The sequence below is a fragment of the Rhinopithecus bieti genome, unplaced genomic scaffold (assembly GCF_001698545.2).
Source record: "Rhinopithecus bieti isolate Rb0 unplaced genomic scaffold, ASM169854v2 scaffold_78508, whole genome shotgun sequence".
In the NCBI taxonomy this organism is placed as follows: domain Eukaryota; kingdom Metazoa; phylum Chordata; class Mammalia; order Primates; family Cercopithecidae; genus Rhinopithecus; species Rhinopithecus bieti.
The window spans coordinates 283,535-294,003 of record NW_016829854.1 but is presented as its reverse complement, the minus strand read 5'-3'; the positions used below and the strand labels follow the sequence as shown (position 1 = coordinate 294,003).

General features: G+C 54.2%; 1 protein-coding gene across 4 annotated transcripts in view; it reads right to left on the bottom strand.

The window, feature by feature from the left end:
• Nucleotides 1-3,967, bottom strand: part of COX4I2 (cytochrome c oxidase subunit 4I2) — a 9,687-nt gene extending 5,720 nt beyond the window's left edge. For 2 of the 4 annotated variants that reach the window (XM_017865086.1, XM_017865089.1), the window contains exons 1-4: nucleotides 3,042-3,316; nucleotides 2,733-2,814; nucleotides 1,743-1,907; nucleotides 1,056-1,130 (exon numbers count right to left, since the gene is read on the bottom strand). In XM_017865086.1, coding sequence (XP_017720575.1) covers nucleotides 1,056-1,130; nucleotides 1,743-1,907; nucleotides 2,733-2,814; nucleotides 3,042-3,044 — 325 coding nt within the window. In that variant the 5' untranslated portion in view covers nucleotides 3,045-3,316. Of the gene's footprint in view, nucleotides 1-1,055; nucleotides 1,131-1,742; nucleotides 1,908-2,732; nucleotides 2,815-3,041; nucleotides 3,317-3,859 lie in introns of those variants that run through there. The other 2 variants (XM_017865088.1, XM_017865087.1) reach the window with 2 other exon arrangements.
• Nucleotides 3,968-10,469: the final 6,502 nt, after the last annotated feature.

Sequence of the window (10,469 nt, the reverse complement as noted above, 5' to 3'; positions counted from 1 at the left end):
CAAGTATACATATGTAACAAACCTGCATGTTATGCACATGTACCCTAGAACTTAAAGTATAATAATAAAAAAAAAAATAAAAAGTTGAAAATCAGAAAAAATAAAATAAAATAAAATAAAAAAATACAAAAAAAATAGCCAGGTGTGGTGGTGCCCGCCTGTAGTCTCAGCTACTTAGGAGGCCAAAGCAGGAGGATCACTTGAACCCAGGAGGCAGAGGTTGCAGTGAGCCGACATGGGGCCACTGTACTCCAGCCTGGGTGACAGAGACCCTGTCTCAAAAAAAAAAGAAAAAAAAGTTGTTTAACTGATCTGTGAGGCTACACTGCAATGCACCAAGCATCCCACCAAACCTTCAGTGTAGCTAATGTGGTATAGCAGCTAAGGGTGAAACCCCTGGTGCCTGTCTGTGTGGTTTCAAATCTTGCCTCCACCACTCTCTAGCCATGCGACCATTGCAAGTGACTGCACTTTACTGAGCTGAGGCTCTCGAATGTGAGCTAATGAGAGCACCTACCTCCACAGCGGTGCCTGCTACCTGTAAGCGTGCAGTACACATTAGGGGTGGTGCTCATGACCATCTTGCTTGGCGAATGTCCGTCATTTATTTCTCTCTCTCTCTCTTTCTTTTTTTTCTTTTTTCTTTTTTTCCCCCAGACAGGGTCTCACTTTGTTACCCAGGCTGGAGTGCAATGCAGTGGCACAATCACAGCTCACTGCAGCCTCAACTCCCCTGGGCTCAGGCAATCCTCCTGCCTCAGCCTCCCGAATAGCTGGGACCACAGGCATGTGCCACCACGCTCAGATAAAGAGGGTCAATTTCTGAAATGAAGAGAAAACCAAGATATGTATATGTGTGTGTGTGTGTGAGAGAGAGAGAGAGACAGAGAGAGAGAGAGGGGGGAGAGAGGAAAGGTGTTGAGAGAGGGCTGGAAATGCAAGCTCACAGGCAGAAAGGGAGCCTGGCTGGCTCACAGCTGCATTCCCAGTGCATGGTATTGCAGTAGGTGCTCAATAAGATGTTGACTGAATGAATTAATTTGAGAAGCACGAACCTTTCCCCACTAGGAATCCCTTGAAATCTTGGAGGTCAGGCTGAGTGTTCCCATTCATGGAATGAGAATAAGGTGCTAAAAATATCAAAGGGTCAGCTCAGGGGTGCTCTGGTGGACATGACAAGGGACCACACATCCCTCCAGTCTCCCAGGGTCAGAGGGCTCCTCCCCAACCGCCTCACCAGCCTCTCTCTGTTCCATCTCCCCCACATCACTCAATTCCAGGAGCCTCCACAGTCTCCTGCTCTGACACCCTTCCCCATGCACTTCCCACTCCCTGGCAGTGCCCTCCTCTTCACCCTTAAAGGCCAGCTGGAAAGTGCCCTCCTCTGGGAGGTCCACCAAGATTTCATCTCACAGTCCTTGAACACACCTCACCCTAGTCACATATTCTGTATTATAATTATTGGGCTCTGTACTGGTTTTTCCCACGGGACTGGGAGCACCATGGGGACAGGAACTATCCAGGTGATTCACCTCTTGTCCCCAGCATTGCCTAACATCAGGCTATTATGCACAAATAGGTGAGTGAATCAACAAACAAAGGCATAAACTTCACCCCTCAGGTGTTTGGAGGTTTCTGGCTGTCTTGGGGGCCTCTCTCTGCCCTCTGATCCCTGACAGGCCCTTCTTTCCAAAGTCAGGCCCCAACCCACTCTCTCCAGCCATCCCCACCCTGACACCTACGGGCCACCTTTTCGGCGTGGGTCAGCAGGGTCCAGCTTCCCTTCTCCTTCTCCTTCAGGGCCTGCTGCTCAGCGTTCAGTTCTGTGCAGAAGGGCTCTTCTGGCATGGGGTAGTGGCGCTGGGCATAGCAGTTGGTGTAGGGGGGCGTCTTCCCCCCACCACGGGCTGCAGACACAATGGAGGGAGCTGAATCCAGGCTGCCCCTTGGATACCCTATCTCTAACTATATTAATAAAGAAAGTGGCCGGGCTTGGTGGCTCATATCTGTAATCCCAGCACTTTGGGAGGCCGAGGCGGGTGGATTGCAAGGTCAGGAGTTCGAGATCAGCCTGGCCAAGATGGTGAAACCCCGCCTCTACTAAAAATACAAAAATTAGCCGGGCACAGTGGTGGGCGCCTATAATCCCAACTACTCGGGAGGCTGAGTCAGAAGAATCGTTTGAACCCAGGAGGCGGAGGTTGAAGTGAGCTGAGATCACGCCACTGAACACTCTAGCCTCGGCGACAGAGCAAGACTCTGTCTCAAAAAAAAAAAAAAAAAAAAAAAAAAGGTTTATAATAGCTTGGGGTACTAGCAAGGGCTCAATAAATGTTTCTTTGTTATTCTCCATGGGTCAGCAAGGCCCTTCTTCTATCTGGCTGAAGTCTCTCCTGCTTTAGGTCTCTTTCTTCTTACTAGCATTCAAACTAGGCTCTGGAAAGGAGGAATCAGGGTCCAAGGTTCTGTCAGCATCCTCCACCTCAGCACAAAAGACCTAGGGACCTGAGGCTTGGGGGCTGGCTCCTAAGGAAGCCTGGAATGGAGATGGCCACTGTCTGCCCACCCCGCGGACTCCATTTCCTGGAGAAACTTGGCCTGGGACCAAGGAGTGCGGTCATAGGAAGTGTGGTAGGAACAGGCCCAGTGTGGCATGGAAGGGCAAAGGGGGCAGAGGGGACCCCTGCCCCCATCTCTGGAGTTAGGCTGGGAGGAAGGACTCCAGGTCTCACCGGTGCCTTCTGAGCTATGCATCCCTCGTCTTCCGCGTCCACCTTTCCTCAGCAACAAACTCCAGGCAGCTTTGGGCAGCATCTGGGGACATGAAGGTATAGATGAGTTCTGCCCCCACATCACCCTCTGCCCCCAAACCTTAGGGCCAGATGGAGAAAAGCTTTTCCACTGGTATGGTAGTGGTAGGGATCCCAGAGTTTCAAGGTCGCCCTCATGCCCTTGACCCTTCTAATTTTGTCTGATATCCCTGGGAGGGGGGCAATGGGGGTCCTAGACCTTTGGAGCCCCTTCTTGGGACCTCAATTCACCATCTGAGAAGTGGGAGGAGGCCTAAGTGTTGGGCCAAGGTCTGAAGAGTTTGAGGCTGAGGGCTTGGGTTCTGGTGCCAGTTCCAGCTCAGTCTGGCCAGACTGGAGAACTCTGCTCAGTTGTTTGCTCCCCAGAGGAAGCTGGGTGGGGGTCCAGGCTGAGAGGGAGCAGGTCCTGAGGCTCTCTTCCCTGCCCTGCACAGGCAAAACAGACAGACCGTCTGGCCCCCACCCCTTCCCCCGTAATTGGCCGCCTACGTGCACACACGCCTGCTCTGCTGGATCTGGTCGGGGGTAGGGGACTGGGCTCAGCCAGACCGGCTAAGCCCAGTCCCCACCCCAGGGAAGACTGGGGTTTGGCATCCATGGGGTGGGGAGGGGCTTTAGAGGATAGGGACTTAACTGGGTCAGAGGGAGGGAGACACACATCTGGGGAAAAGAAGGGGATCCCACATCTAGGAAGAGAGAGGGACACCCAACAAATAGAGTGAGGGAGGGGGTACATTACAGGTGATAAGTGGGAGGGGGCGGCCCGCACTTCTGGAAAAGAGGGGCTCCGGCCAGTGATTATGATTAGTGGGTGGGAGAGCTCCACATATCCAGAGAGGGAGGGTGTAATCTGTATTTGGGGAAAAAGATGGCATACATATGCAGACGGAGGACTCTCCAGGAACCCTCAACTCTAACCTGCATGAAGCCCCCCAACCCTCTAAGACAGGGACCACTCGGGGCGTGACCCAGCGGCGAAGGCAGGAGACCGAGCCGCGCCCCTGACGCGCGCGGGCTTGGGTTGCAGGGTCCTCCGCCAACTCACTCACCTCGCGGGCTCGGCAGCGGGAGCGCGACCTGGGTCTGCCCAGAGAGCAACTGAGAACCCGCTGCGGAGGGACCTGAGCGCGGGCGCCCGCCCCGGCCCGCCCCACAGCCTTTCAGGGCCGCCCCCGCGTGGGAACGTCCTGCTTCGGCTGGGCGTGGGAGCGCACAGCCCGCGTCCCTGGGGGCACCCCGGCCCACAGCTTCGGGGGAGGGGCTGCAGAGCGACTCCTGCATCAGTGTCCCTACCCCTGGGGTCCTGCCTCTGGAGACCCTCTGCAGACAGTAGTCCCAAGAACAGGGTCTCCCTGCCTCCTCCACACATTCCCTCCTTGCTGTTTCTCCCACCTGGGATGTTCTCTTCAGGCCTTTGAAGACGCAAACCTTCCAGCTAGGCCCAAAGCCTCCTACTCCAGAAACATCTTTTAGGCCAAGCGCTGTGGCTCACGTCTGTAATCCCAGCACTTTTGGAAGCCTAGGCGGGCGGATCATCTAAGGTCAGGAGTTCGAGACCACGCTGGCCAACGTGGCAAAACCCCATCTCTACTAAAAATACAAAAATTAGCCGGATGTGGTGGCATGCGCCTGTAGTCCCAGCTACTCGGGAGGCTGAGGCAGGAGAATCACTCGAACCTGGGAGGCAGAGGTTGCAGTGAGCCGAGATCCCACCATTGCACTCCAGCCTAGACAACAAGAGCAAAACTCCATCTCAAAACAACAACAAAAACAACAAAAGAAGAGAGGTCATCTTGGCCAGAGTGCCATGGTTAAAGGGGAGGCTGGATGGAGGGAGAGGTGGGCTGGACCACCAAGAAGGACCTGTAGGTCATGGTGAGGAGCTTGGATTTTATTTAAAGAAGGTGATTGGCCGGGCGCGGTGGCTCAAGCCTGTAATCCCAGCACTTTGGGAGGCCGAGATGGGCGGATCACGAGGTCAGGAGATCGAGACCATCCTGGCTAACACGGTGAAACCCCGTCTCTACTAAAACTACAAAAAAACTAGCCGGGCGACATGGCGGGGCCTGTAGTCCCAGCTACTCGGGAGGCTGAGGCAGGAGAATGGCGTGAACCCGGGAGGCGGAGCTTGCAGTGAGCTGAGATCTGGCCACTGCACTCCAGCCTGGGCGGCAGAGCGAGACTCCATCTCAAAAAAAAAAAAAAAAAGAAGGTGATTAAACTGGTGTGGTGGCATACCTGTGTAGTCCCAGCTACTCAGGAGGCTGGGGTGGGAGGTGGAGGTTGCAGTGAGCTGAGATGACACCACTGCTCTCCAACCTGGGCAACAGAATGAGACCCTGTCTCAATAATTAATTAATTAATTAATTAATTAAATTAAAAGAAGGTGGGAGGCAACCAAAGTTAAGAAGAGGAATGATGTGTTCGAATGAAGCAGAGCATGAGTTCAGTAAATGTGTCCCGGGACTGTCAGTATACGGATGGCGGATGAATGGGCGAGGGCTGGGGGTCCCCTCAGTGGCCTGGAGACAAGAGCTTTTCAGGTCTCCCTGCTCTAGGTCCCTGAGGTATGCCCAGCCTCCATGCCTTCCATCAGGGTTCCTGTACCCTAACGAGGCCATAGCGGCCTGCTAGATCTGAGCCAGCGGTTGGCCGGGCCGCGTGGCTCAAGCCTGTAATCCCAGCACTTTGGGAAGGCCAAAGACAGGGCGGATCACGAGGTCCAGGAGATCCGAGACCATCCTGGCTAACACAGTGAAACCCCATCTCTACTAAAAATACATAAAAAATTAGCCGGCGCGAGTGGGCGGGCGCCCTGTAGTCCCAGCTACTCGGGAGGCTGAGGCAGGAGAAATGGCCTGAACCCGGAGGCGGAGCTTGCAGTGAGGCCGCGCGGTGGCACTGCACTCCAGCCTGGGCAGAGCGAGGAACCCTCGTCAAAAAAAAAAAAAAAAGACTGGCCAGGTGGTGGTGGCTCACGCCTGAAATTCTCAGCACTGTTGGGAGGCCGCGGCAGATCCACTTGAGGTCAGAAAGTTCGAGACTACCTGGCCAATTATAAGAAAAACCTATCTTGCACTGGGTGCGGTGGGCTTCATGCCCTGTAAATCCCCAGCACTTGGGAGCGGGGAGGCCGAGGCGGGCGGATCACACACAAGGTCAGGAGATCAAGACCATCCTGGCTAACATGGTGAAACTCCATTTCTACTAAAAACATAAAAAATTAGCCAGGCATGGTGGTGGGCACCTGTATTCCCAGCTACTTGGGAGGCTGAGGCGGGAGAATGACGTGAACCTGGGAGGCGGAGGTTGCAGTGAGCTGAGATCGAGCCACCGCACTCCAGCCTGGGCGACAGAGCAAGACTCCGTCTCAAAAATAAATGAATAAATAAATAAATAAATAAATAAAATAAAATAAAATAAAACCTATCTCTACTAAAAATACAAAAATTTGCCAAGCGTCATGTCATATGCCTGTAGTCCCAGCTACTAGGGAGGCTGAGGTGGAGGTCGCAGTGACCCGAGATTGCACCACTGCACTCCAGCCTAGGCGACAGAGCGAGACTCCGTCTCAATAAATAAATAAATAAATAAATAAATAAATAAATAAATAAATGGAGGGGGCTTAGTCCTCGGGGCAGATGAGCCTAGAAGGTGAGGGGCTCAAGGGAAGGTGTTAGAGGGACCCTAGAGTGCACATCACCTCCATTCTGGATGGTGCCAGAGACAAATCTTCGAGAAGGCAGCTTGGGAGTCTTCCCGAGTTCCAAGAGATGTCCAGCTCCCAGAACTGGCCAGGTTGGGCCCACTGCTGGTCACTCTGGGAGCTGCTCCTTCCCTCCCCCAACCAAGGTAATTCCAAATGTGAGAGACCCCCAAAAGGACCATCTTGGCTGGGCGTGGTGGTTCATGCCTGTACTCCCAGCACTTTGAGAGACCGAGGAGGGTGGATCATCTGAGGTCAGGAGCTCGAGACCAGCCTGGCCAACATGGCGAAACCCCATCTCTACTAAAAAGACAAAAATTAGCCAGGCGTGGTGGGGGGCACCTGTAATCCCAGCTACTCGGGAGGCTGAAGCAGGAGAATCGCTTGAACCCAGGAGGCGGAGGTGGCAGTGAGCCGAGATCGCACCACTGCACTGCAGCCTGGCCCACAGAGTGAGACTCCCTTTCCAAAAAAAAAACAAAAAAAGACCACCCCTTACCTCTTGGTTGCTAAGCAGGGTGTTCTATAGAGTAGTCCTATGGACAGAGGACAGGGGAAGACGCTTCTTCAAGAATCTGGAGGAAAGCATGGCTTTTTTTTTTTTTTTTTTAAAGCTTTGTAGAGACAGGGTCTTGTTATGTTGCCCAGGCTAGTCTTGAACTCCTGAGCTCAAGGGATCCTCCTGCCTTGGTCTTCCAAAGTGCTTGGGATTATAGGCGTGAGCCACTACGCCAGGCAGAAGGTGATGAGTCTTGCCAGACCTTTTTCAGGGCGGCTGGGAGGGTGGTGGCTGCACTGGAGTGAGTGGCCTGTGTCTATGCATGGCTCTACTACAGCCACTCTGAGTGGCCAAGCGGCACCATTTCTGGGTCTAATTTTCCCCTCCTCTCCTCAGTTTCACAGGGTCTCCCAAGGGAAGGCATTTGGGAAAGGCGTCCCTCTGTTCTTCCCTGCGCTCTTCCGCCCCAGTCTCTGTGGGAACATCAGGTTCCAGAAGTTGAGTGATGCTGTGATAAGGAACATCTGTGGGGGAAGCCCACCCTTGGGCTGAGAGCCATGGGGTGGAGGCAGGCCCTGAGCAGCTCACAGTGAATATAGCCTGCAGGACGATTGCGGAGCCTCCTTTCGAGGTCCTGAACCTGGGAAGAGATGGACTGTCCCTTAAGGCAGGCCACTCGGGGTCCCAGAGCCAAAGAATATGGGTCTTCTGGAACCCTGGTGGGTCCAAGGGTGGAGAGGGCTCCGAAGAGGGCATTCAGGCCACTTGCCACAACAGGGCCAACATGCCGAGAGCTCTGGGACAGGTTAAGACCTACCAACGGGAGGGATGGCAGCTCACACTCACTTGGTCGGCTCCAGGGAGCCCCCCAGATTCTGCCCAGACGCTAAGACCTGAGCCACAGCCTCAGCATCCCCCTGCCAACAAGATCCCCACCCAGGCTCTAGGTTTCACAGAGGACCCACCTCCGGCCTGCCAGCCTAGAGGGGATACTGTGGAAGAGCTAGGCCTCACGCAGGACCCTAAGGTAAAAATAGGAAAAGGTGCTGGACAAAACGTCACAGACCTGGACTCCCAGCCCTTCAGGAGGCCTGAGGGCCCCTTGAACCCAAGGAGGAGGTCTAGTACAGAAGGAGCAGGGAGAGGCGGGAATGGGCAGAGCTAGCCACGAGGAGCGAGGCCAGGGTACAGCAAGGAAACCAGGAGCCGAGGGGGCAGGGCCAGCGAGCCGATGGGCATGGTCAGTGAGCCGAGGGCCGTGACCAGGAGCAGAGAGCAAGGCCCACCCAGCTCACCCGTGAGAGCGGAGGCTCTGCGGAGCCGTGGGAATCGCTGAACAATGAGAGTGTCCCGGCAGCAGCTCAGGCTCGGAGGACGTCTCGGGAAGACCCGCAGCTCCGGTGGCCCGTCAAGCAAGTGCTTCTAAAACCCTGGACAGGCACGCCAGGTCAGAACTGACACCGAGAGCTGGGCATGGTGGCTCGCCCCTGTAATCCCAGCACTTTGGGAGGCTGAGGAGGGAGGATTGCTTGAGATCAGTAGTTCAAGACCAGCCTGGGCAAAATGGCGAGACCTTGCCTCTACAAAAAATAAAGAAAAAAATTAGCAGGATGTGGTGGCACACACCTGCAGTCCCAACTAAGGAGGCTGAGGTGGGAGGATTGCATGAGCCCAGGAGCTCGAGGCTGCAGTGAGCTGTGATTGCACCACTACATTCCAGCTTGGGCAACAGAGCAAGATCCTATCTCAAAAAAACAAACTGCCGGGTGTGGTGACTCACGCCTGTAATGCCAGCACTTTGGGAGGCTGAGGTGGGCAGATCACGAGGTTAGGAGATTGAGACCATCCTGGCTAACATGGTGAAACTCTGTCTCTACTAAAAATACAAAAAAATTAGCCGGGCGTGGTGGCAGTCACCTGTAATCTCACCTACTCGGGAGGCCGAGGCAGGAGAATGGTGTGAACCCGGGAGGCAGAGCTTGCAGTGAGCCTAGATCGCACCACTGCACTCCAGCCTGGGTGACAAAGTGAGACTCCGTCTCAAAAACAACAACAACAGAAACTGACGTTGAGCTGGGACTGCCATAGGGGTGGATGGCCACTAATAGCAGGTTTCCTGGCCTGCCACAGAGCCCATAGCATGATCGGGGTAGATGAATGCCCTTAGCTAGATTTCACCGGGACAGGACATGACAGGTGGCCTAGAGATGGAAACCTCCTGGGGGCAGGTCAGATCTCTTCATACTATTCCTGTTTCCTCCTCCTGACCAGGGCAGACACACTAGAGGAGGGGGGCTGAGGGAGGGATCCAACCTGGCAAAGGGGCTGAGGTGGTGAGATCTGGGAGTGCCCTAGGGTAGGCACTAGTCCCTTCACATCCTGGAGGCCAGGGCCTCTGTCTTCGCTGAGACACAATTGGCCTGCACATGGGCATGGGTATTTGGCCCCCAGATGTGGGGACAGCCTATGCGGGGACAGCCTCATGGCATCCTTGAGCCTTTCTTGGCACCGCTGGCTTCCCAATAAACTCCTTAGCCTGACGTTCAAGGTCCCCACTACCAAACCTTCCAAACACAGCTGCTTCATCAGCCTCTGCTGCTCTCCCACCACGCCCCAGCCACACTGGGCTTCAGTTCCTAGAACACACCCAACCTTGCCCATGGCAGGGCCTTTGTAATTGCTCTTCCCTCTGCTAAAATGCTCTTCTCTCAAGGGCAAGTCTTATTCCCACTCACCTGTTTCCATCTGAGAAAGCTCTACTGGAGCAACACACTTGGCCTCTCACTCACAGACCAAAGCTATGCTTTGCTAAGTAGTTTATCAGGAATTGTGGCAAATTGTATTTTCAAAGAAGATACCCTCATCAGTATCTCCAATTCCACATGCTCGTTGGACCATTGTGACCTTGACACTCCTGCCCTGGAGTGGTGGGATCTATGTCCCTCTTCCTTCAGCCAGGATGTACCTTTGTGACAGCATTAAACAGCAGAATATGGTGAAAGTTGCTATGTGACTTCTGGATCATAAAAATGCCATGTGGGCCCAGGTGCGGTGGCTCACGCCTGTAATCCTAGCACTTTGGGAGGCTGAGGTGGGTGGATCATGAGATCAGGAGTTCAAGACCAGCCTGGCCAAAATGGTGAAACCCCATCTCTATTAAAAATACAAAAAAAAAATAGGCTCGACGCCGTGGCTCATTCCTATAATCCCAGCACTTTGGGAGGCCGAGGCAGGTGCATCACCTGAGGTCAGGAGTTCAAGACCAGCCTGACCAACATGATGAAACCCTGTCTCTGCTAAAAATACAAAAATTAGCCCGGCGTGGTGGTGGGCGCCTGTAACCTCAGCTACTCAGGAGCCTGAGGCAGGAAAATTGCTTGAACCCGGGAGGCAGAGCCGAGATCGCACCACTGCACTCCAGCCTGGGTGACAAGCAAGACTCTGTCTCAAAAAC